General features: G+C 41.1%; 1 protein-coding gene across 13 annotated transcripts in view; it reads left to right on the top strand.

Moving 5' to 3' along the window:
• SLX4IP (SLX4 interacting protein) overlaps positions 1–27,585 on the top strand; it is a 220,663-nt gene that overhangs the window by 18,769 nt on the left and 174,309 nt on the right. For 12 of the 13 annotated variants that reach the window (XM_086335066.1, XM_086335069.1, XM_086335065.1 and 9 more), the window contains 2 exons: positions 2,864–2,954; positions 4,074–4,129. In XM_086335066.1, coding sequence (XP_086191192.1) covers positions 4,103–4,129 — 27 coding nt within the window. In that variant the 5' untranslated portion in view covers positions 2,864–2,954; positions 4,074–4,102. The remainder of the gene's footprint in view (positions 1–2,863; positions 2,955–4,073; positions 4,130–27,585) is intronic. The other variant, XM_086335074.1, reaches the window with a different exon arrangement.

The raw sequence follows: 27,585 nt of genomic DNA, 5'->3' as shown, positions 1-27,585 counted from the left end.
GCTGATCTCCTTCAGAATGGACTGCCTGGATCTCCTTGCAGTCCAAGGGACTCTCAAGAGTCTTCTCCAACACCACAGTTCAAAAGCATCAATTCTTGGGTGCTCAGCCTTCTTCACAGTCCAACTCTCACATCCACATATGACCACAGGAAAAACCATAGCCTTGACTACACGAACCTTTGTTGGCAAAGTAATGTCTCTGCTTTTGAATATGCTATCTAGTTTGATCATAAACTTTCCTTCCAAGGAGTAAGCGTCTTTTAATTTCATGGCTGCAGTCACCATCTGCAGTGATTTTGGAGCCCAGAAAAATAAAGTCTGACACTGTTTCCACTATATGCTGCACCTGGTATTTTCCAGACCAGAGATCCTCTGTCTTATTTTCTCCAGAAAATAATTCTCTAGGCTTCTAGGTAGGGTGAAAAGAGCAGTTGCCTGGCTGTAAAAGGTATAAGAATTTGATTCCTTTTTATAGCCAAATAATATTCCATTGTTTGTATATATCATATTTTGTTAAGCATATAGTGATATAAGCTTACCTCAGAAAACAAGAAAGATCTCAATTATTCCATTATGTTTACCCATTCATAATTTGATGGGCATTTGGGTTCTTTCCACTTTTTTGGTTATTATGAATAATGCTGCTATGAACATTCCTGTATAAATGTTTGTGTGGACATATGTTTTTATTTTCCTAGGTACATATATAGAAGTGGAAGTGCTGAATCATATGACAACCCCATGTTTACCTTTTGGAAGAATTTCCAAATTGCCAAATTATTTTCCAAAGTGGCTCTAACATCTTACATTTCTCACCAGCTATGGATGAGAGTTCTAATCAATCCATATCTTTGTCAACGCTGTTGTCTGTTTTTTGTATTTTAGCCATCTTAGTGGGTGAAAAGTGGTGTATCATTGTGGTTTTGATTTGTATTTCCTCAATAGCTAGTAATTTTGAACTTATTATTTGTGCTTATAAGGCCATTTGTATATCTTCTTTGGAGAAATGTCTGTTCAAATATTTGGTCCATTTAAAAATCAGGTTATTCATCTTTTTTTTGTTGTTCTAATTGTTCTTCATGTTTTCTGGACATGAGTCCCTTACTTGAGATGTGACTTGCAGATATTCTCTCCCATTCTGTGAATTGTCTTTTCGAGTTCTTGATAGTGTCCTTTAAAGCACTCAAGTTTTAAATTTTCATGAAATCTGATTTAACATTTTTTTTTTTTCTTTCATGACTTGTGCTTTTGGTATGTATCTAAAAAATTATTGCCTTATGCAAGATCAGTGATACACTGGTAAAGAGCCCGCCTGGCAATGCAGGAGATGCAGGAGACAAGGGTTTAATCCTGGGTTTGGAAAGCCCCATGGAGGAGGAAATGGCAGCTGACTCCAGTATTCTTACCTATGAAATTCCATGGACAGAGGGGCCTGGCAGGCTATAGTCCATAGAGTCGCAAAGAGTTGGACGCGACTGAGCATGCACATATGTAAGGTCATAAAAACTTATGCCTATGTTTTCTTCTAAGAGTTTATAGTTTTAACTCTTACGTTTAGCTCTTTCATCCCTTTAGAGTTCATTTTTTATATAGTAGAACATAGGGGTCCAACTTTATTCTTTTGCATGTGGATACTCAGTTGTGACAGAAACATTTGTAGTAAGGACTGTTTCCCCATTAAATTGTCATGGTATATAGGTTAAAAATCAACCGAAGATAAATGTAAGGATCTGTTTTTGAATGCTCAGTTTTAGTCCACTGATTTATGTGAGTTTTATGACAGTACAGTACCACACTATTTGGATTACTTTGTAGTAAGTTTTCAAATGGGGAAGTATAAATTCTTCAATTTTGTTCTTTTTAAAGATTATTTTGCCTACTACAGAAGTCTTATATTTTTATACGAATTTTAGGATGAGATTATCAGTTTCTATAAAGGTCAGCTGAGATTTTGATGGAAATATGTTATAGATTGATTTGGGGTATATGGCCATGTTAACAAAATTATTAAATGTTCCAATCTATGTATATAGGATATCTGTCCATTTACTTACATTTTAAATTTCTTTAAATAATATTTTATGGGTTTTGTTGTATAAATTTTATTGGTTTTTTTTTTTGTTAAATTTTTTGTAAGTATGCTGTCTGACATTATTTTAAACATACTTCTTTTCTTAATTTCCTTTCAGGATTATTCATTGCCAGAATATAGAAAAGTAGTTAATTGTTTAATATATTTACATCTTATAACCTTAGTTCATATGCTTTGTAATCTAGTAGTTTTTTTTTTTTTTTTAATTAGGATTTTCTACATATAAGAACGTGTTATTTGTGAACAGAGATAGTTTTATCTCTTCCTTCCCATTCTGGATGTCTTTTATTTCTTTTTCTTGCCTAATTGCCCGGCTGCTGCTGCTGCTGCTAAGTCACGTCAGTTGTGTCCGACTCTGTGTGACCCCATAGACGGCAGCCCACCAGGCTCCCTCGTCCCTGGGAGTCTCCAGGCAAGAACACTGGAGTGGCTTGCCATTTCCTTCTCCAATGCATGAAAGTGAAAAGTGAAAGTGAAGTCACTCAGTCATGGCCGACCCTTACCGACCCCATGGACTGCAGCCCACCAGGCTCCTCCATCCATGGGATTTTCCAGGCAAGAGTACTGGAGTGGGGTGCCATTGCCTTCTCCAATTGCCCTGGCTAGTACCTCTGATACAATGCTTTGTGGAAGTAGCAAGAGCAGACATCACTGTTTCTCCTCCTTAAGGAGAAAGCATTCAGTTGTTCATGATTTAGTATGGTTTTAATAGTGGGTTTTTAGTAATGGATTTTCTTTTTTTCTCTTTTGGATGCACTGCATGGCTTGCAGGATTGGAGCTCCTTGACCAGTGATTGAATCTCAGCCCTCGGCAGTGAAAGCAGAGTGTTCTAACTACTGGGCCTTCAGGGAATTCCTAGGTGTGAGTTTTCTATAGATGTTCTTTACAGGTTGATAATACTTCTTTCTATATTCCTAGTGTGTTGGATTTTTTTGACTAAAAACTGTTGGGTTTTGTTACTTATTTGAGATAATAGTGTGCTTTTTCTTTTATTCTGTTAATATAGCAAAGGTTGCATGCTCTTCCTTCAGATTTATATATAGTAAAGAATGTAACCATTTGGGGTTCCTGGGTGGCACAGTGGTAAAGAATCCACCTGAATGCAAGGTGTGGGTTCCATCCCTGGGTTGGGGAGATCCCCTGGAGGAGGAAATGGCAACCCACTCCGGTATTCTTGCCTGCAAAATTCCATGGACAGAAGAGCCTGGTGGGCTATAGTCCATAGGGTCACAAAGAGTTGGACACGACTTCGCACCATGATGATGATAGTATGTTATGCAGGTTAGTTTTCAGATGTTAGACCAATCTTATATTCCTGAGATAAATGTATTGTGGTCATAATATATAATCCTTTTTATATGTTGCTGGCTTTGGTTTGTAGTATTTTGTTGAATACTGGTGTGTAGTTTTCCTTTCTTCTGATTTTTCTTTTTGGTATTGGTGCGTGTGTGCATGCCAAGTTGCTCAGTCGTGTCTGACTCTTTGCAACCCCATGGACTGTAGCCCTCCAGGCTCCTCTGTCCATGGGATTCTCCAGGCAAGAATACTGGAGTGGGTTACCATGCCTTCCTCCAGGGAATCTTCCTGACCCAGGGATTGAACCCACATCTCCTGCATTGGCAGATGGATTCTTTACCACTGAGCCACCTGGGAAGCCCCTTGGTATTGGTATCAGGATGTAACTGGCCTCTTAGAATGATTTGAGAATTTTTGTTATGCTTCTTTTAAAGGGTCTGTGAAGGACTGATATTAATTCTTCAAACATTTGGTACAATACATCTGGGCCTCTGCCTTTCTTTGTCAGCAGATTTTAAATTGCTAATATAATATTTTTGTTAAGACCAGTTATAAGTGGGCATTCATCTTGCAAAAATACATATTGATATTTGATTCTTTAGCCAACCTTTCTCTGATATAATATCCAAATAGAAAGAAATTTTAATATACCTACTTGTAACTTTCTTTTTTCTTTTGTTAAAGGTCTGTAATTATTCTGGAACCAGTAAACCATGGCATCAAAGAAATTTGCTGTTAAAGTAAGTGTTGCTTAATAGCTTTCTTTAAAATGATTAATCACTTTCTAAAATAACCAAGCCCTGTATTAATTGAAAATAGAAGCCCTGAACTTTCCTTTTGCTTTTTAAATTTGGGAGACCACTGAAAACTTGAAGTTGGTGATTGAAAATGAGAAAATGAATAGTTCATATGGTCATGGCAGTTTCTTGATTAAAGTCTTTTATAAATGCCTTTGGGGCTAACTTGGTCCTTAATGTTAAAAATTACGGTTCACACTGCATGTCCATGACATGATTTTTGATTATGACAGAGCAGGCAAAAGAAAAGAGGCAGGCAGCCCGTGCTGCACCCCAGTGAGTAGCAGGAGCTAGTTCTGCCTCATGGCCCTGCTTTGTTTTCCTCTCATAAGCATCTCTTCTTTATCTGTTGATGACTGGGTCTGACCCTTGCCTGTGAGGGAAGGGTCACCTGAGAGGGAAAAGAGAGGAGAAGAATTGATAAATAGTGACTATGATTGGCCCTCCAGGTTGTGCAGCCAGGGGTCCTGCCTCCCAGCAACTATAGATTCCGTCTCCCTAGAGGGACCACTGCATGAAGGATGCTTTCACATACGCGTGCTCTTTAGGGCATGTTCTCTATGCTAGTGTTTCATTAAGCAGAAATTGAAAACATCAAATCATACCAATTCTAGTGGTTGTTAACCGGATCAGATACTATATAATATTGTAGTCATGTCTTAACTTTATGAAGTCAGTGCTCATTAGATTTACAACCTATTTATAAATTTCATCACTTATAATTATTTCTAGTATTTGTATATTCTGTATGTAGTTTTCTTTCTGTGAGAGATTATAAGGTGAACTTTCACTATTTGTCTGTCTAGAAATGTATTTGGTTTTCCTCTAGAGAGTAAAGTTTGTTTAGAATTTCAAGTTGCACATCATTTCTCCTCAGCACTTTAAGGTATTTTCCCTTGTCTTCTGAAATCTCTTACTGCAAGTGAGAAATGTTTTAATTATCAGTTGGTACTAAAAAACCACCTGAAAATATAGTGACTTGAAACACAAGCCGTTTTACTCTCAGGATTCTGGAGGTCACCAGAAAAAAACGGGTTGGTTTTTCCATTTGCGGTTGACTGGGGCTGCAGTCATCTGGGACCTCAGAGCAGCTGGTGCATCGAAGCTGACGACTGTAATGGCTGACTGTGCTGCAGTCTCACCTGGGCTGTTAGTGCTGCCCTTCAGTTCCCATTCAAGTGGCTGCTCAGTATGGCTTGGGCTTCTCCTAGCTTGGTGGCTGAGTTTTGAGGGACGGGCTCCCAGGGCAAGAGTTGCCGGAAGAAGGAAGTGTGTAATTCGTCCAACCCTTGAAGACCTGGGCTCAGAAGTCTCAGATGCATTTCCTCCATATTCAGTTGGTCAGGGCACTCAGAGGTCAACTCCAGGGAAGATGGAGCTCTTGATGTGAAAAGCAGCTTGTGCTCACAAGGACGGGAGCCTCTGAGGGTGCATTTGTGGAGACCAGTCAGCTCAGAAATCTACTTGTGATTCCTTTCTCTGTTACCTTGCTTATCAAGCTATCTTGGTTCTCTGTGGTTACTTTTAAGGTTTTATCTTTGTCTTTGATAATCTACAGTTTCCCTGTGAAATCTTGAGATATAGACTTATTTTTATTTATCTGGCTCAGGATACAATGTACTTCCTTTGGAGGAGTCAAGTCTTTTGTCAGTTTTGGGAAATTTTGGCTTTTTTCTCTTCAAGTACTGCTCGTCTCTGTTCTCTCTGTTTCGTTCTCAAAAAACCAAGATCATGGCATTCGGTCCCATCACTTCATGGCAAATAGATGGGGGAAACAATGCAAATAGTGACAGACTTTATTTATACAAAATCACTGTGAACGGTGACTGCAGCCCTTGGACATTTGCTCCTTGGAAGAAAAGTTATGACATACCTAGACAGTGTATTAAAAAGCAGAGACATTTCTTTTCCAACAAAGGTCTGTCTAGTCAAAGCTATGGTTTTTCCAGTAGTCATGTATGGATGTGAGAGCTAGGCCATAAAGAAGGCTGAGTGCCATAGAATTAATCATTCTGAACTGTGGTGTTGGAGAAGACTCTTGAGAGTCCCTTGGACAGCAAGGAGATCAGGAAATCAACTGTGAATATTCATTGGAAGGACTGATGCTGAAGCTGAACCTCCAATACTTTGGCCAACTGATGTGAAGAGCTGACTCATTAGAAAAGACCCTGATGCTAGGAAACATTGAAGGCAGGAGAAGGGGATGGCAGAGGATGAGATGGTTGGATGGCATCATCAACTCAATGTGCATGAGTTTGAGCAGAATCCTGGAGATGGTGAACGACAGGGAATCCTGGCGTGCTGCAGTCCTTGCAAAGAATCAGACAGGACTGAAGCTCTGAAAGACAGCGATTCTTCTGGAACTCTTAAAACTTGTGGATAGTCCTGTATAATTGTTTCTTATATGCTAGAGGGTGATATTAACTCATCCAAGACTGAGCCCTTGCAGACTCTCTACTCAGAAAAAGACTGGGCCTCTTGCAAAGCTTTGCCCAAACTGACTGATCCATTTGGGCAGACAGTACTCATCAGGGGCAAAGCGTGGGCCCCAGGCACCTGATTATGTCAGAGTTGGTCTGTTGATTTCCAAAGCATACACCCTGCTGTGACAAGTTCTGCTCCCAGATTGCTCAATCTCACAGCTGCACCAGGTGGCGCTAGTGGTAAAGAACTGGCCTGCTTGATCTCTGGGTTGGGAGGATCCTCTGCAGGAGGAAATGGCTCTCCACTCCAGTATTCTTGCCTGGGAAATCCCATGGACAGAGGAGCCTGGCAGGCTGCAGTTCATGGGGTCGCAGAGAGTCACAACTTAGAGACTGAACAACAGTAACAACAAAATATTTTCAGAATCTTTAAAAAAAAAAAAAAGATACAAATGAGCATATTTACAAAACTTAAGCATACAGACATAGACGTATTTCCACTGTTACTTAATGTTTGAAATACGTGGTGGGAAGACCTACAAGCCTGGCCCTGCAGAGCCGTGGAGCGGTTTCAAGTTTACTTCTGCTGGAGCCATTGGCACTTGGGTGGTTTTGGACCAGGTTTATGTTCATTTCAGGGCTTGGAATTCCACCACCTGTGGGCAGTCTGACTTTGTAGCCCACAACCAAGTGTGGCACAAGCTTCGTGCTTTCAGTCTTTTCCACTCTTGTTCTCGCTCTTCTCCTTCCCCCTTCCCTTTCTCAGAACCCTGGGTCGGGGGCAGGCTTCCATGCTGCCTCCCTTGGTCAGGGAGCAGAGAGGTTTTTGCATTTTCATGAAGGGCACAGTTTCTCAAGAGAAAGAAGGAAAAGCTCTCTTGAATAGCTTTTATTCCAAGAAATTGTGGACAAACTTATCCACATGAACTAGAGTGTATTATATGAGATATCTCCAAATTGAGTATTTATTTCTATAATATTTCTGTTTCAAGCTTTGTATTATGTTTTAAGCTATTATGAAGAGCTGAAAGTTTTCTCCACAACTCCTGACTTAACTGGAATCAGTTTATTCCCAACTCCTCTCTCTCCTTTTCCTACCCTCTTTGGGCATTAGGATGCCAGCTCTCAGCTATCCTGGCTTCCAGATACTCTGACAACCAGGCTTGAACCTTTCAAAGGCATGATTATTTTTTTTTCCAGCTTGATTGAATTATTGACATAAAACCCTGTGTAAGTTTAAGGTGTACAGTGTGTTGGTTTGAGAAACATATAAATTGCAAAACGTTTATTTACCATAATGTTTAGTTAGCAAACATATCCTTCACTTAATTACTGTTTTCTTGTTACGGTGACAACATTAGAGCTTTACTCTCAAGTATATGGTACAGTGTTGCTAACTATAGTCACCAGGTTGTATATTAGCTCCCTGGAACTTTGTTGTTTTTTGGTCACTAAGTCATGTCCTAGTCTATTGCGACCCCATGTACTGTAGGCTGCCAGGCTTCTCTGCATGGGATTTCCCAGGCAGGCTTATCTTATAACTGAAAGTTTCTACCCTTAAACCAGTATCCTTTCATTTACCTACCCCCTCAACCCCGTACATCCACCACTCTACTCTGTCTCTGTGAATCCAAAGGTTAAAGATCCCACATGTAAGTGAAATCGTACAGTATTTGTCTTTCTCTAAGGTACTGACTGCACTTAGCATAGTGTCCTCGGAGTCTATGTTGTTGCAAATGGCAGACTTTTCTTCTTTGCTATGGCCAAATAATATTCCACTGTATGCATATACATTTTCTTTATTCATTCGTATGTGAATGGGCATTTAGGTTGTTTCCATGTCTTCACTGTTGTGAATAATGCTGCAGTGAACACAGGAGTGCAAATATCTCTTCAAGATAGTGATTTCATCAACATTGTTAATAGGCTATACCCCAATATAAAATAAAAAGTTAAAAGTAGTAGTGATAAAAAAGATAGCAATTTCATATTTCATATCCTTCACATATAATCACAGGAGTGGGATTGCTGGATCATATGGTAGTTGTATTTTAAAATTTTTTTGGAACCTCTGTTTTCCGTAGTTGTGCCACTAATTTACATTCCCACCACCCGTCTACCAGGGCTCCCTTTTCTTGACATTCTCACCAGCATTTGTCTTTTTTCATAATAGCTACAATAGCTTGTGTGGTTATAGCTCATTGTGGTTTTTAGGTATATTAGGATATTGACTAATACTGTTAGGGATTTATTAATTTTATTATTCTTTTCAGAGAACCAACTTTTGGCTTTGATTTTTTTTTTTTTTCCTGTAGGGTACTTGTTTTCTGTTTTATTGATTACTTTATTATTTCCTTCCTTCTATTTTGAGTAAATTTGTCCTTTTTCTAGCTTCTTAAGGTAGAAGTTTAAACCATTGATTTTGAACATTTTTTTTTTCTAATATATACACTTAAAGCTATAAATTCCTAAGCACCTACTTCGGTTCAGTTGTTCAGTCATGTCCAACTCTTTGTGACCGATGGACTGCAGCATGCCAGGCCTCCCTGTCTATCACCCAACTCCCAGAGGTTACTTCAACTTATGTCCATCGAGTCAGTGATGCCATCCAACCAATGATGCCATCATCCTCTGTTGTCCCCTTCTCCTCCCACCTTCAATCTTTCCCAGCATCAGGGTCTTTTCCAACGAGTCAGTTCTTTGCATCAAGTGGCCAAAATATTGGCGTTTCAGCTTCAGCATCTACCTTTCCAATGAATATTCAGGACTGATTTCCTTGAGGGTGGACTGGTTGGATCTCCTTGCAGTCCAAAGGATTCTCAAGAGTCTTCTCCAACACCACAGTTCAAAAACATCGATTCTTTGGCGCTCACCTTTCTTTATAGTCCAACTCTCACATCCATACATGACTACTGGAAAAACCATAGCTTTAACTAGATGGACCTATGTCAGCAAAGTAGTGTCTCTGCTTTTTAATATGCTGTGTAGGTTGGTCATAGCTTTTCTTCCAAGGAGCAAGCGTCTTTTAATTTCACAGCTACAGTCACCATCTGCAGTGATTTAGGGGCCCTCCAAAATAAAGTCTGTCACTGTTTCCATTCTTTCCCCATCTATTTGCCATTAAGTGATGGGATCAGATGCCATGATCTTCATTTTTTGAATGTTGAATTTTAAGCCAACTTTTGCACTCTCCTCTTTCACTTTCATCAACAGGTTCTTTAGCTCTTAAACTTCACTTTCTGCCATAAGGGTGGTGTCATCTGCCTATCTGAGGTTATTGATATTTCTCCCGGCAATCTTGATTCCAGCTTGTGCTTCATCCAGCCCAGCATTTGGCATGATGTACTCTGCATATAAGTTGAATAAGCAGGGTTACAATATACAGCCTTGACATACTCCTTTCCTGATTTGGAATCAGCCTGTTGTTCCTGTCCAGTTTATTAACTGTTGCTTCTTGACCTGTGTACAGATTTCTCAGAGGGCAGGTCAGGTGGTTCGGTATTCCCATCTCTTTCAGAATTTTCTGTAGATCATAGTTTATTGTGATCTACACAGTCAAAGGCTTTGGCATAGCCAATAAAGTAGAAATAGATGTTTTTCTGGAAGTCTTTTGGTTTTTCGATGATCCAGCAGATGTTGGCCATCTGATATCTGGTTCCTCTGCCTTTTCTAAATCCAGCTTGCACATCTGGAAGTTCATGGTTCATGTACTGTTGAAGCCTGGCTTGGAGAATTTTGAGCATTACTTTATTAGCATGTGAGATGAGTGCAGTTGTGTGGTATTTAGAACATTCTTTGGTACTGCCTTTCTTTGGGATTGGAATGAAAACTGACCTTTTCCAGTCCTGTGGCCACTGCTGAGTTTTACAGATTTGCTGGCATATTGAGTGTAGCACTTTCACAGCATCATATTTCAGGATTTGAAATAGCTCAACTGGAATTCCATTACCTCCACTAGCTTTGTTCTTAGTGATGGTTCCTAACGCCTACTTGACTTCACACTTCAGGATGTCTGGCTCAAGGTGAGTGATCACACCTTCATGGTCTGGGTCATGAAGATCTTTTTTGTACAGTTCTTCTATATATTCTTACCACCTCTTTTTAATATCTTTTGCTTCTGTTAGTTCCATACCATTTCTGTTCTTTATTGTGCTCATCTTTGGATGAAATGTTCCCTTGGTATTTGTAATTTTCTTGAAGAGATCTCTAGTCTTTCCCATTCTATTGTTTTCCTCTATTTCTTTGCATTGATCACTGAGGAAGCCTTTCTTATCTCTCCTTGCTATTCTTTGGAACTCTGTATTCAAATGGGTATAATTTTCCTTTTCTCCTTTGCCTTTCGCTTCTCTTCTTTTCTCAGCTATTTGTAAGGCCTCCTCAGACAACTGTTTTGCCTTTGTGCATTTCTTTTTCTTGGGGTGGCCTTCACCCCTGCCTCCTCTACAATGGCATGAACCTCGGTCATAGTTCTTCAGGGACTCGGTCTGTCAGGTCTAACCCCTTAAATCTATTTGTCACTTCCATTTGTTAAGCACCTGCTTCCATCTGTTTGTCAAGCACATAACTTGTTTCTATCCTTTTGCTTTCATAAAGATGCAGTTCAAGTAGTAATTTTGCTTTGATTCATATCAAAATATTTTCTAATTTTCATATTGTTTCCTTTTTGATTAATGGGTTATTCACATGTGTAGCTTCTAAGTGTTTGGAAATTTTTCAAAAATCATTTTGTTATAGGTGTTTTGTATAATTCCTCTATTTTGGTTAATATTTTATAAACACTTGAATAATCTGATGGTTGTTGTGTACAGTAAACTATGTATCTGACTCATGTCAAGTTTGTTACATGTGTTGTATAAATTTGCTATGTGTTTACTATATTTTGTCTACTTGATTAATCAGTTGAGAGTGCTGTATTAAAATTTCCAACTATGATTTTAGATTTGTATATTTGTCCTTTTGTTGATATTTGCTTTGTATATCCTGAGGGCTTCCCTGGTGACTCAGTGGTAAAGAATCTACCTGCCAGTGCAGGAGATATGGGTTTGATCCCTGGGTGAGGAAGATCCCCTGGAGAAGGGAATGGCAACCCACTCCAGTATTCTTGCCTAGAGAATCCTATGGACAGAGGAGCCTGGCGGGCTATAGTCCATGGGGCTACAAAGAGTCAGACACAACTTAGCAACTAAACAACAGCATTATCTTGAGGCTCTATTAATAGATATATACAAATTTATCATTGCTTTTTCTGTTGAATAGAATCTTTAATCAATATGAAATATCTCTTTTTATTTCCAGTCATAGTTACCCGAAAGTCTACTTGTCTGATATTAGTAGGGCCTACATTTGACATTCTCCAACCAAATAGCTGGGACCCCACTGGATTCCTGAAGCCCAGTAGTCATTCAGTGCCACCCATGAAAGGAAAGTTTTTAATTAGCATTTCCTTGTCTGTTCTTAATTATGAATGGACAAAAGATACCACCATAGATGTAAGGATGACTTGAGAAACAGAGTTCCAAAGAATAGCAAGGAGAGATAAGAAAGCCTTCCTCAGCGATCAATACAAAGAAATAGAGGAAAACAATAGAATGGGAAAGACTAGAGATCTTGTCAAGAAAATTACGGATACCAAGGGAACATTTCATGCAAAGATGGGCTCAATAAAGGACAGAAGTGGTATGGACCTAACAGAAGGAGAAGATATTAAGAAGAATACATAGAAGAACTGTACAAAAAAGATCTTCATGACCCAGATAATCATGAAGGTGTGATCACTCACACTCACCTAGAGCCAGACATCCTGGAATTGAAGTCAGGTGGGCTTTAGTAAGTATCACCACGAACAAAGCTAGTGGAGGTGATGGAATTCCAGTTGAGTTATTCCAAATCCTAAAAGATGATCCTGTGAAAGTGCTGCACTCAATATGTCAGCAAATTTGGAAAACTCAGCAGTGGCCACAGGACTCATTTCAATCCCAAAGAAAGGCAATGCCAAAGAATGCTCAAACTACCACACAATTGCACTCATCTCACACATTAACAAAGTAATGCTCAAAATTCTCCAAGCCAGGCTTCAGCAATACGTGAATCGTGAACTTCCTGAAGTTCAAGCTGGTTTTAGAAAAGGCAGAGGAACCAGAGATCAAATTGCCAACATCCGCTGGATCGTCGAAAAAGCAAGAGGCTTCCAGAAAAACATCTATTTCTGCTTTATTGACTATGCCAAAGCCTTTGACTGTGTGGATCCAATAAACTGTGGAAAATTCTGAAAGAGATGGGAATACCAGACTACCTGACCTGACTCTTGGGAAACCTGTATGCAGGTCAGGAAGCAATAGTTGGAGCTGGACATGAAACAACAGACGGGTTCCAAATAGGGAAAGGAATATGTCAAGGCTGTATATTGTCATCCTGTGTATTAATTTGTATGCAGAGTACATCATGTAAAATTCTGGGCTGGATGAAGCACAAGCTGGAATCAAGATTGCCGGGAGAAATATCAATAACCTTAGATAGCAGATGACACCACTCTTATGGCAGAAAGTGAAGAGGAACTAAAGAGCCTCTTGATGAAAGTGAAAGAGGAGAGTGAAAAAGTTGGCTTAAAGTTCAACATTCAGAAAACTAAGATCATGGCATCTGATCCCATCACTTCATGGCAAATAGATGGGGAAACAGTAGAAACAGTGGCTGACTATTTTTCTGGGCTCCAAAATGAATGCGGATGGTGATTGCAGTCATGAAATTAAGACACTTGCTCCTTGGAAAGAAAGTTATGAACAACCTAGACAGCATATTCAAAAGCAGAGACATTACTTTGCCAACAAAGGTCCGTCTAGTCAAGGTTATGGTGTTTCCAGTAGTCATCTATGGATGTGAGAGCTGGACCATAAAGACAGCTGAGTGCCGAAGAATTGATGCTTTTGAACTGTGGGTGTTGGAGAAGACTCTTGAGAGTCCCTTGGACTGCAAGGAGATCCAACCAGTCCATCCTAAAGGAGATCAGTCCTGGGTGTTCATTGGAGGGACTGATGTTGAAGCTGAAACTCCAATACTTTGGCCACCTGATGTGAAGAGCTGACTCATTGAAAAGACCCTAATGCTGGGAAGGATTGAGGGCAGGAGGAGAAGGGGATGACAGAGGATAAGATGGTTGGATGGCATCACCAACTCAATGGACATGAGTTTGGGTAGACTCCAGGAGTCGGTGATGGACAGCGAGGCCTGGTGTGCTGCGGTTCATGGGGTCGCAAAGATGACTGAGTGACTGAACTGAATTGAACTGAGAAAGAAAACTGAGAAAGAGAGGGGAAAAAAGCTAATGAACCAATTAGGGGGGGTAGGGTGATTCTAGTGAGTAAGAAAAGACTTTGAAAAAATTTGAAATTATATCTTCCTAGCAAAAAAGGAGACTGTTAAAACTATCTAACAAGTTGTAACAATAAGCATGTTATGAATAAGGGAAATTCCCCAGAAAATGTAAGTGTTCTTGTAAATTGAAAATATAATAGAAATAAAAATTTAGTAGTGTACCGGACAATAGATAAATATCTGCCCAAATAGTAGAGCAGAAAGATAATAGATAAAAAAATGGAAATATACCATGGGCACTTTTTTTGGTGGTCCAGTGATTAAAACTCTGAGCTTTCACTGCATCGAGCATGGTTCGATCCCTGATCAGGAAACTAAGATCCCACATGCCATGTGGCAAAAAAAAAAAAAAAAAAAGGTGAGGGGGAGGATAGCGCAAAAATGTTAGAAATTAGAGAGAGGTATAGTCTTAGAATGAAAAATTAGCATTCTGGAAAGGAAAACAAAAAAATGATGGAGAAGAAAATTATGAAGAAATAATAAAATTACTAGAAATGATAGCACAAAGTTACTATTTGAAAATTTCTGTGAGTGGACACCTAAAAAAGGCAGTGAGAACAAGTAATACTTAGGCATATTGTGCTAAAATTTCCTAACAATGGGAACTCAGAGAAGATCCTGAAAGGAAAATAGGTCACATGCCGAAGATCAGATTCAGAGCAGCCTCCTTAGCAGCCGGAGCTGGACAGTGGAGCAGGGGCTTCGGTATTCTGAAGATGATGGATTCCAACCCTGAATTCTTCCCTCAGCCCTGCTTTAGATCACATGGTCAGCTGGAATAGAAGTGTTTTCAGACTTGCAAAGACTAAAAAAAGAGTCCTTCTAATGTACTCAATTTTAGGAAGGATGTGATTTCTCCCAAATGCAAATGTGAACAGAGAAAGGATAAGATATAGGATCTTGGAAATAGGGAATCTAACAGGTGAGGGTCTCAGCAAATCCCATAATGATGAGCTATGTCTTATGCTTGGAAAGTAATGTTTGGAACAGGACAGATGGTTCCATCGACAATCTCCCCAACAAAAAATGAAATAAATAAAATAACACATGTATTTAAATGTATCGAAAGGAGTTTTGTAGGCCTGTCAGAGAGTGTGGGAATGATTTAGTGCTAGAAATAAGGGAACCTAAACAAAAGGAAAGTGACGTAGCCCTTCATTCTAAGCAAGCAAAAGACTATGCAAGATAGAAAAGTAAGCATAGTATACTACACTCCTCAGCTTTGAACATTTCCTATGTTGTGGTCTCCAAATTTTGGAAGGCTGGCAAAGGGGATGTGTGAGAGAGTGGGTTGTAAGCATTGTGTTTTCATTTTCCACAGATAGTGCTTACATTTGAAATAATAAGAGGTTATAGTATAAACAAAATATCTAGAACTATTTAGTAAATACGAGGTGAAATGTCTAAAAGTTTTCAGTGTGGTTGCTCCTAGTGAGTGAGAGTTGGGGTGGGGGTGGAGGCCGGATGGGGCGGAAGAGGCCTGTTTTTTATATTTCATTTTAATCTGTGTACATAAATTGCTACGACAAAAAATCAAATGAATAAATGTAAGTTAAAAAGAATTAACCTATGCAGATTTTCATACTGATGCATTTACTTTTGACCCTTAGGGTTGAAAAATACCTGGATAGAACATGATTTCCAAAGTAACAGAAAACCAGATGAACACCAGTTTGCCACTCGCACCTCAGGTGTTTATTCTTACTCCAAATAGTATTAATTATCCATGCAGACAGATTATTCTTATTCAAATGAAGAAAGGTCTTCTGACCTTCCTTTGAGGAAGAGGGCTTTTTTTTTTTTTTAACTGCTGTGACCCTGGTGTTGATCTTTCTTATGATTGCTACCTAGGCTAGAATTCCAGGAAATGGCAGCAGTGTATGAGATGAAAAAGTCCTTGGAACCCCAGCTTTCAGGGTCTCAGGGCAGGAAGACATGTCCTGAACTGCAGTGAAGGGTTTCTTAGCTGAGAGTAGTAGTGGCAGCAGACACATGTCTTCCTGGGGCTCTTGAGTGATCCTAATTCTAGCTCTGCAGCCTCCCCATTATTTCAGAACTTCCATAATTATTAGTTCTTTAGAGAACCAGGGGGCAGCAAATTACATCTGACACAGAGGAGCTGCCTGTTTTTGTAAATAAAGTTTTATTGAAACACAGACACTCCCATAAAAGCACCCTTGCTGATTTTATGCTATAATGGCAGAATTGAATAGTTGCAACAAGAGCCTTATTGGTGCAGAGTCTGAAACATTTATGATATAAGCTGATTTAAGTGTATAAATGTATCTCTCAAGGCACATCTCAGTTCCTGCCAGCCAGGTTTCAGAAGCTCAGTATTCACACGTGGGTAGTGGTTGCAGCTGGATTGGACCACTCGGATCTGAATCAGTGCTTCCTTCTGTACCCTTGCTTCCTTGTATCTTGTCAGAGTAGGCTTTCAACGAAGATACCTTGGGTTAAACTGGCTGCAAGGGCTGGGTAAGTTAGGAAGGTCAGGGCAACGCCATTTCCTTTGCAAGTGGAAGCAGAAAATAGACATGGACATACAATGTATTCAGAGTTTATTAAGAAAATAAATTTAAATAATAAATTTCTATTGAAATTGTCAAATCAGTATTCATGGCATCTACCTCTGAAAAGTTTAAGGATTGATTCCACTACAGGTTTTTAAAAAAACTATGCAGTGTCATCAAGTCTCATTCCCATGCAGTTATAATTACAATCTTATTTAAAGTGTTCAGCTTTGGTTTCAGCAGAGCAGTACTGTGAAAGGTTCCTACTTCATTGTCTGTCTCTGTTTGTAGATCATTTCCTCTGCTTCCTGCATCTGTTTTCTTGGATTAGTTAGGTATTACACCAAAGTCTAGAATTCTTTGGCTACAAAGCTTGCTCTGCTGTTTCCCCTCCCCGCAGCCCACTTTATTGTGGGTGGGAAAATTTTTGTTGGGAGGGTTTGATTAATTAGAAGGGATTCCTGGCTTCCCTAGCATTGGCAGCCTGGGAAGATTAGAGCCTGGCTTAGTGACAGGCCAATCTGTATTTAAGGAAAAACTCGGACCAGCCAGATTTCCCTGGAATGTGGATCTGGCTTTGTCTTCTTCCACAGGGAGTGTGTAATGACCGCTGCCTCCTCCTTCCCACCCACTCCAGGAGACCTGAGGCTTTTACTTGTGTTGATAGTTGTCTACTTTTTATTTGGCGGAAGGGGGTGGGGAGAGCAGGGGTGTGGTGTGTTAGACTACGGTTTAGGAAGGCTGAGTTATTTTCTAATTCTAAAAGTAACAGATTTAAGATTTTATTAATGTTAGCACAGAGAGGAGAGATTTTTACGTTTAAAAAAGTCTCCTTGCATCTTTACTATCAACGTTTTTCTTTCCACTCCTTTGTAGCAATTATAGTTTTATGTGTTCCCCTCTAAATTTCAATTAACCTTAATCTCTGCATTCCTAAGAAAAACTGCAAAAAGAGAAATATGTCCAAGAATTGACAGTAGTTTTCCCTTTATAGTAAATGTGAAGAGCAACTCTTTGAACTTCCAGAGAGAGAAAGTTTATGAATAGCAAGTAGCAAATGGGCTTTTGTCTTGCTGGTGTGCCTCAATGAATAACTTAAGTTCTGTGTCCTAGGTTTTTCAGTTACCTAAAGGGGAGTGCAGTACTTTGTCATCAGTACTCAATGCAGAAAAAGTTATACTGATGTTATGTATTGAAAAAAGATTTATGCAAATATTTTCATACTGTTTGAGTTCTAGTTAATGACTGTTAAGTTTTAAGAAAGAATAAAACTGATGTGTTGTAACAAAATAAATCACGCAAGTTTTCAATGGTTACTTTTTCACCCCAGTATTTATGTATTTATTTGGCTGCACTAGATCTTAGTTGTATCGTGTGGGACCTAATTCCCTGACCAGGGATCGAACCTGGGCCCCCTGCAATGACAGCTGAATCTTAGCCCCGGGACCGTTAAATGGTTACATGTGTGTGTCGTCAGTCACTCAGTCATGTCCAACTCTTTGTGGACCTATGGACTGTAGTCTACCAGGCTCCTCTGTCCATGTAATTTTCCAGGCAAGAATACTGGAGTGATTTCGAGTTGCCATTTCCTATTCCACAGGATCTTCCCTACCCAGGGATCCAACCCACATCTTGCATTGCAGGCGGATTCTTTACTACTGTGCCACTTGGGAAGCCCAAATGGTTACATTCTTTACTAGAAATAAATCTAAAGGAAGAGCATGCAACCTTTATCCTTGAGAATGTTTTTCCAAAGGAATTTGTCTTTGTGAAACTTTTCAAGGTGAAAGAAGTACCTCTGTCCTTCTCCCAGTACTTAAAGTCTTCATCTTCCAGTTCCTTCTTAATTCTGCCTATTCTTTGGGCAAACTTGAAGTTTTAAAGACATACAGGATCCCTATGAGTTTGCCTGGTGGAGGATGACACACACCAAGTTGGCTGCTCTTCCTTCCCCACTGCACAGTAAACTTGTTCTGTTTCATTGCTCCTGTTGGGAACTCAATGTGTGCTGAGTACTTGATCTGGAATAAAATTCATAGATGTTCACCAGCTATCACCCAATTAAATTCTGCCTCAGGCTTAAAGCTTTCAGGGACCATCACATTCCAGTGAGAGCATTTGTTCTGCGTGTTGATGACTTTGAAACCAAGTTCTTGTTGGGTCTGAAATGAAACTTCCAAGTGTTACCTCTGCCTCTCTGGCCAGACACCCAGTTTTCTGGGCATTATTTCCCCCATTCCTTCCCACATGTGTCAGCACATCTTTTCTTTTGGTCGGGGGTGGGGGGGGGGGTTGGTGTGATTAGAAAATGTTTAAATACAATCCTGGCTTCTCAAACCCTCTTTTCAGTTTCAACTTTCCACCTGCCTGCTGAAGTCTATGCCTAAATTGATCCCTGAAACTGCACACTAAAAATTCAGTTTATCCTATTTTCTTCTAAATTGGCTTTTGCTTTGGATGTCCCTGGACTTAGCAGCCTACGCTGTCTCCTGGTCCTTCCCTCACCGTCGTGTGTAATGCATCCATCCTTAACAAAGTGTCCTGGACTTGCTTCTTCTCTCTCCTTTTCTTATAATTCAGCCTTTATTATCCTTGTTGTTTATATTTCTGCACTGATCTCAGCATGATCTCTATGCCTTTCTTGTGTTGCCATTCCAGTGCCTCTAGAGAAGTGCCAGGATAATGTTTTCTTAACACCATTTTCACCATGTTATTTCCTTGCTTAAGCGATCAGAAGTAATTCTTTCTGTTAAATGAGATCTAATCTAAACTTGCCAGCTGACTTCAAGCCACTCTGATAACTCTTTTCCCTTTCCTCTTTAACTTTGACCCATATTTTCATCTTGAAACTTGGGAACGTGTCCACCTGTTTCTATGAAACTGATGAATTTGCATTTCCTGCAGTGGTCTGGCCTGTGGTTTTCTGTCTTCCTGTGCCCTCTCACCTTTTCTTGCAAAGTCTGTAGCATCAACTTTTCCCAGGCTTGACCAAAGCCTTGCTTTTATTTTCACACAAGATCTAAACCTTTCCTGTGTTGATTACCCTCTCACGTTGTTCCTCTGACTACGCGCAGTTACACCATCATGTGTTATATACACACACACACACACTCTCTCACAGCATATTCCTCTTAGCTACATTTCCCAAGACAAAGGACCTGTGCTCTGCTTCTTGGGTATCTGCCTTGAGTAATTCAGAACTTTTCTGAGGCGCCCAGTATCCCTCATTTTCATATTACAAAGATGAGGAATTTCTTTCCTCATGTCTTACGGAGAACAGGGAAGTCACTCCAGCTTAGAGTTATTTCATACTGGTCTTTTTTCAGTCCCAAACAGGAAATGTTATAATCTCCAATTTTATTTCTTTTCTTTTAAAAAAATTTCATCTCAACCTGTTTCTCCTTTTAGGAGTTCCTGTTTGAAAATATTTTAAGTGATTCTTTTGAAAATAGTCTTTGTTAATAGCTAAAATGACGTTGTGTAGAATTTGCTTCTATGAGGCCTTTAGGAAAGTAAATTGTTTCAGTACAGTGATGTTAATTCTTTGGACATCTTTTTATTTTATTTTAATCAGGACCTTACTGTTAGACTATGTAGACTATGGTATTTAGATTCTTTTCCAACATGCATACAAAACACATGTATATTATTAACTTATGCTAGTGTAAAAAAAAAATCTTAGTAGAAAAGCAGATTCAGGATGTCTCACAGATACAAGAGCTCATTCTGTCTCTTGAATTCCCTCTGAGGGCTGTAGAGGGCATCATTGTTCCACGAGTAACTCAGTAGACATGGCGATCCAAGAAAGGACAGCAGCCCAAGTGCTTTTAAAATTGCTGGCTCGTTCCTACATGATCGTGACATCCTAAATGCCGATGTTTGTTAGCCTGGGAGTTGTGTGTTTACCGCACCAATAGCCTGCTAGCCCGTGGATGTGTAGATCGCTGTCTCATGGACCTCCTGACCAGGAAACACAACTGTTAACCACAGCAGTAGGAAGCAGTCAATCCAAACTATCCACAGAGGCCTCAGAGAAAGCCTTCTCAGTGACACAAGACTGCCTCTGGCGTGCCGCCCTTCCAGATTCTGGAAGCGGAAGCAAGGGGCTGAGGGTAAGGGTCCTTTTGGTCCTGAGAAGGCTTTGGGACCCCAGCCCAACCCTGGTCCTAGCAGTAAAGACTGGAAGGATTCGGCTGGGACAAAGTCCTTGAAGTCACAGTGTTATTATAGTACTGTACTTCCTACTCACCTTTCCTTATTGTTATTGTTACATGAACTTTGGAGATGTGAGGCTGAAGAAGTGAGCTGTGGGGTGGGGACTCACAGAGGGTCGTTGCGTTCCAGAGCCCCTGGGAATGGAGATGATACTTCACTGAATGGCCCACATGTGCAGCAGTCCAGTCATGAGCCCAGTGATCTAAAGGTGCACAGTGTCCATCTATTCTTATTGTCCTCTTCAGGGCTTCTCTGGTTGTAACCTCTTGGAATACCCATGATTAAGTAATATAGGAAACTAGGCCACTGCATATGTCACTTTTTTGCACGTGAGTAGCATGTGACAATAACAGTCTGATTTTCGGACTACTAGAAACACCAAAGAAGGAATGAGTTTGTAATAGTCACTCTACACAGCAATAGGCACGTGCTATGTTTTGTGAGTGTGGTCTGAGATAAGGGAGAATGTTACGCCATTTGTTTCACAGAGATTTGGTGTCATATAGGTTCTGGCAAGGCCTGTGCCAAGTCTGACATCCTAGTTCTCATGACCTGAAAAACGCACTGTCTCTTATGGGTCAGTATTGAGATCATGTCTTATAAATTTCTGTGATTCTTTGTATCCTTTTCATGTGACTAGGTTCTTTTACAGTACTTCTTGAGATTTAGATCCTCAGATTTTTGAGGAAGATATCCTAGAAGATGAAATTAGCCTCAGACTTTCAATCAGGGTTCCTGATATCATGTCATGGCCTCACTTGTGAAACGTGGATGACTGGATGAATTGTGTTTACCCCTCTGAGCATCCATTTCTTCAACTATGTGAAAGTGCTGTTATTCCTGTCTGTTTAACAGAGTTTCTTATGGGTATCAAAGTAATAATTAAAGACAGTGCTGTCAGAGTGTTCGGGAAAAGAACACTTTATGCGGTAGTTATTTTACAGTGACATTCTGTACAGTGTTAGAGGGACTTGGCCTGGGTGTCTTACTTGTTCTTGCTCTCATAATTCTTTGGAGTGAGGACTAGTCTAATTCTTTTCATATGTGAGGTGTCAGTTAGCAGATCTTCATTTATCCCTGGTGTGCAAGGCCCTGGGTTAGGCACTAGAGACACAGACAAGGGTGATGATTGCCTGTCCGCCTCCTCAAGGTGGTTTGTAATGAGAAAACGTGTCCCAGTTTAAACAGCAGTAGCTTAGGTGACACAGACGCTGCCTTGCAGAGCTGAGTTGTGAACGAATGAGTACGGTGATTTTGTTCAGGTCTCTCTCTTTATGGGACATTGTGGCAAAACCATAGATCACTCAGGTTTTGGGGAGTATCATTTGTGTGTCAGTTTCCCTGGTGGTGGATAGCCAGGGCCAGAAACCAGAGGGCTTAGATTTCAATCCTTGTTGTTGGTTCTTGACTATGGGCAAGTCAGTTAACCTTTTGTTTCAGTTAGCCACAGCTGTATAACCAAGCAGCCCCAAACTTTCATAATTCCACGGGTCAGAAAATCTAGGTGGACAGTCTCTCTGCTTCACATGGCATTGACTAGGTCAGTCATTTGGAATGCATTCAGATACCCACTGGGTCGGAAAGCTCAAGAGGACTTCGCCCCCATGTTGGTTCCTTCTCCCCAACGCCTTTCTCTTCCCAAGGTGTCTTGTCATTCAGTTGTTTAGCTTGAGCTCCCTTACAGCATGGCGCTGGCCCTCCAGAGGCCATGACGCTGGAAGCTTCTCGGCTTCCTAAGGGCTGTGTCTAGAGCTGGCAGGCTCTTCCTTCTACCATACTCTAGCCATATGCATGTGTGCTCAGTCAGATCCAACTTTTTGCAACTCCATGGACTGTATAAATAGTGCTGTTCATTGATTTTTCCAGGCAAGAATACTGAGGTACGTTGTCTTGCCCTCCTCCAGAGGATCTTGCCAACCCAGGGCTCAAACCTGTGTTTCTTGCATCTCCTGCATTGGCAGGCATATTCTTTACCGCTGGCACCACCATATTCTGTTGGTCAGCAAATCACAGGGTCTGGAGAGAGAAAATAGCCTCGTCCTCTTGATGGGATGAGCAGCATGCTTGTGCAAAGCGGGGAGGATTGTTGGTGGCCATCTTTGGAGACTGTAAAGCATTTCTTCGTATCTCTTAGATCTTATCTGTTCAGTGAGGTATTGAATTACTGAGTCTCCAAGGCCCTGTCTGGCCCTATATTTTTTTAATTCCATAAATTCTTACTGGAGGAATTTTTTGTGTATAATGCAGTGGAAAGAATTTGGGCTTTGGCTGCAGAAAGGCCTGGGTTTGAACCTGGTCCTCACCACTGACCTGCTCTTTGGAAAGTGATATAAGTCTTTGTTCCCATCTGTTAAAAAGGGTTAGTTAGTGTTAATATAAACTCCCTTCTGGGTTAATTGTCCATCTCAGCACAGAGTCATCACTTAGAAATAGTTAGCATTGTTTCCCCTTTCACTTCTTCCTTACCTGATAGGGGCCTTTTCAAAGCCAATATTAGTTGAAGACTTTAATTGCCATTCATTTTGCTTAATTTTGATATAAGGATGATTAAGTATTTAATCTTGTTTTGCTGGTACAAGGGAATTTTTCTAGTTCAAGTAAGACTGTTCAGTTTATCTGTTGTGGTTTTATATATTATTCCTATAACACTGTTGCTCCTTAGAAAACATATTTAAAAATAAGTATTTTGAAAACACATTTTTGGTCTGTGAACAGCTGACTTATTTGGCACCTGTATCTAGTATCTTTTGTCTGGAAGAAACAAAAAGCCATGTGCAGTGGCCAGCATGCAGTCTGCCTGTTTGCACTGTTGCGGTGCCTGGCCTGTGGACCAGCACTGGTGTGTGAGGATGGGATGTGCAATTCTGTCAGCCTAACTGGGTCCGAAGTGAAGCTCAGAGACAAAGGACAAGAAGAGAAAAGACAGAGTCTGGTTTTCAAAATATGTTCCCTGAGCCCAGCATAAGCATTTCTAGTGCTAATTGCACTATTTTTATATCAGTGTTATTGTGAGGGCTAAATGAGATGATGGACTTCCCTGGTGGCTCAGACAGTAAAACGTCTGTCTACAATGTGGGAGACCCAGGTTCTATCCCTGGGTTGGGAAGATCCCCTGGAGAAGGAAATGGCAATCCGCTCCAGGACTATTGCCTGGAAAATCCCATGGACAGAGGAGCCTGGTAGGCTACAGTCCATGGGGTCGCAAAGAGTCGGACACAACTGAGCAACTTCCCTTTCACTTTCACTTTTCACAAGTGCTTAGCAGAGGTAACCATATTAATAAAAGTTAGGCACTATTTCAGTAGTAATCATCATCATAACAAAAAATATGCATTACTGAGATTAACTTTTTTCTTCCAGTGTTTCATGAAGCAGCTTGCTGGGTTTTCTTTTTTTTTTTTTTTTTTAAAGCTACCAGAGTTCTTATTTATCCTTTAAAAAATTTTTTATATAAATTTTTTTATTTTAATTGGAGGCTAATTACTTTACAATATTGTATTGGTTTTTTGCAACTGATCTCAGTCTAAGAACATTTCATGTTGTCAAGTAAATAAAGTCTTGTTTAAGCAGTGTCTGAAGGTACTTAATAATTCTGAAGATAATCCTCCATTTAAAGTGATGTTGAGAGATCATATAACATAGCTATGCAAATATATTCAAAGCCTTAATGTTTGTGGGAGTAATTAATGCTATTGAATGAGTCCTCAGGCAGTGTCTGAACTCTGGTTGTTGTTTGCTGTTAAAAAAAAAAACCCTATTCTTTCTCTAGACCTCCTTTCTTCATTTAGACAATCTGTATCCTTAAAAGTCCACATGGAGTCGTTTTCCTTTCCTTTCCTTCCTTTTCTCTTCCTTTCTCTCTTTCTCTCTCTTGTTACTTTCTTTGATTTGTGGTCAAGTAAGGATCATGGTTAACCCCAGAAGGAAGGCCAATAGGGCCGCAGGGGGCCTGGACCCAGCAGGACCTGGGCCTGGGGGCCCGGAGCCTTTGTGCTCATCAGCCTGCTGCCTCGGTCGCTTCCTCTTTTTCTCGCCTGTAACCACTGTGTGTAAGCCAAATCCCCAGATGAAAGCTGTGCATTGGTCTTTGCGGCCTGGTGATTCAGAGGCATGGGTGCTCTTGGGTGTCAGTGTCTGACCGCGGAGCTGTCGCTGTCACTTACCTTGGCCCCCTCTGGCACCTCCATCTAGCGGGTGCTCTCACTGAGGGAGCCTTGGGCTAGGGGTGGCCACGGCAGCTGTCTTGCCTGCGCTTCCTTGTCTCGGCTTGAGGCTGGTCTCATCGTCTCGTCTGTCTCCTTTGGGCCAGCATGTGGAGAGGCTAATGTAAAGCTGCTCTGCCCTTGGCGGGTGGGATTCCGGGCAGAGCCAAGGGCCCCCGAGAGCGCTGTGCTCTGGGGTTTGTACAGCACCCCCTGGGAGTGCGGCCTTCCAGGGGAGTGAGCCAGGCCCTGGTCCCAGCCCCATCCAGGTGGCTCAGCTGCCGTGGCTTTGCTCATTGGGCCCAGCACAGAATTTAACTGGGAGCGGGGCCGGGGAGGGAGAGATGGCATAGAACACACAGAAAAGCATGATGTAGTCCAGCTCCTTCACAGACAAGGTGAGCATCCTCATGGGGCAGAAGGTGAGGCTCTGAAAACTTGCTCAGGAGAACTTCAGTTCAGTTCAGTCGCTCAGTCGTGTCTGACTCTTTGCGACCCCATGAATTGCAGCACGCCAGGCCTCCCTGTCCATCACCAACTCCCAGAGTTCACTCAAACTCATGTCCATCGAGTCGGTGATGCCATCCAGCCATCTTATCCTCTGTCATCCCCTTCTCCTGCCTTCAATCTTTCCCAGCATCAGAGTCTTTTCCAATGAGTCAACTCTTGAGGTGGCCAAAGTATTGGAGTTTCAGCTTTAGCATCAGTCCTTCCAAAGAACACCCAGGACTGATCACCTTTAGGATGGACTGGTTGGATCTCTTTGCAGTCCAAGGGACTCGCAAGAGTCTTCTCCAACACCACAGTTCAAAAGCATCAATTCTTCGGCACTCAGCTTTCTTCACAGTCCAACTCTCACATCCATACATGACCACTGGAAAAACCATAGCCTTGACTAGACGGACCTTTGTTGGCAAAGTAATGTCTCTGCTTTTCAATATACTATCTAGGTTGGTTATAACTTTCCTTCCAAGGAGTAAGCGTCTTTTAATTTCATGGCTGCAGTCACCATCTGCAGTGATTTTGGAGCCCAAAAGTCTGACACTGTTTCCACTGTTTCCCCATCTATTTCCCATGAAGTGGTGGGACCGGATGCCATGATCTTCATTTTCTGAATGTTGAGCTTTAAGCCAACTTTTTCACTCTCCTCTTTCACTTTCATCAAGAGGCTTTTTAGTTCCTCTTCACTTTCTGCCTTAAGGGTGATGTCATCTGCTTATCTGAGGTTATTGATATTTCTCCTGGCAAACTTGATTCCAGCTTGTGCTTCTTCCAGCCCAGCATTTCTCATGATGTACTCTGCATATAAGTTAAATAAGCAGGGTGACAATATACAGCCTTAACATACTCCTTTTCCTATTTGGAACCAGTCTGTTGTTCCATGTCCAGTTCTAACTGTTGCTTCCTGACCTGCATATAGGTTTCTCAAGAGTCAGGTGAGGTGGTCTGGTATTCCCGTCTCTTTCAGAATTTTCCACAGTTTATTGTGAACCACACAGTCAAAGGCTTTGGCATAGTTAATAAAACAGAAATAGATGTTTTTCTGGAACTCTCTTCCTTTTTCCATGATCCAGCAGATGTTGACAATTTGATCTGTGATTCCTCTGCCTTTTCTAAAATGAGCTTAAATATCTGGAAGTTCATGGTTCACGTATTGCTGAAGCCTGGCTTGGAGAATTTTTTTTTTTATAATTCAAAATATTTATTTTTTTTAATTTAGTTTAATTTTTTAACTTTACATTATTGTATTGGTTTTGCCATATATCAACATGAATCTGCCACAGGGTATACACGTGTTCCCCATCCTGAACCCTCCTCCCTCCTCCCTCCCTGTACCATCCCTCTGGGTCGTCGGAGTGCACCAGCCCCAAGCATCCACTAGCGTGTGAGATGAGTGCAATTGTGTGCCTTATTTAAAGAGTAAGGACTGGATATGTTAGTCACTCAGTTGTGTCTCACTCTGTGACCCTATGGACTGCAGCCCGCCAGGCTCCTCTGTCCTTGGGATTCTCCAGGCAAGAATACTGGAGTGGGTTTCTGTGCCCTCCTCCAGGGGATCTTTCCAACCCAGGGATTGAACCCGCATCTCTTACATCTCCTGCATCGGCAGGTAGATTCTTCACCACTAGTGCCACCTGGGAAGCCCCTAAGAACCATATAGGGCTGGTGCTAATCAAGGCTTTTGGAGGAAGAAACAAGCACGTGCAAACTACCGAACTGGAAAGGGTGCTTTAGGATAGGGAGGTGGAGTGTCTCAGAACCCTGGCCCGGGCTCTCTGGTTGAGCCCGGGAAGGTCGCAAGACAGCCTCAGGCTGCCCGTGGCAGCTCCCTGTGGGCCTCTGTTTGAGGAGTGGAGCCCTGTTCTCTGTCTCTGCTTGTTACCCATGCTTTGCTCTCCTGTGCATGATGTGCACCATCGCGATGGTGCCTCACCTCCCCAGTGATGTCTTTTATAAGCCTGCAGTGCATTCCACCCCAGTGCAGCCTTCTGGAGGGAAATTTGGGTAGGCATCCATCATTACTCCAGTGACTGTGGCACAGGGGCAGGGGCACTTGGTGTGTCATGACTGTCCATGCCCCCCTACCGTTGGGCCTGGCAGTTGTCAGGATTAAATGCACAGATGAGCCTAAAAGTTACACAGCAATATTTTAAAGTTTAGAGACTTCACTATAA

This window comes from Bos grunniens, chromosome 13 (assembly GCF_055505025.1).
Source record: "Bos grunniens cultivar Pamir isolate PY7600 chromosome 13, Bosgru_T2T1.0, whole genome shotgun sequence".
NCBI lineage: Eukaryota > Metazoa > Chordata > Mammalia > Artiodactyla > Bovidae > Bos > Bos grunniens.
The sequence above is the reverse complement of the archived record's forward strand: the minus strand, read 5'-3'. Positions and strand labels throughout refer to the sequence as shown.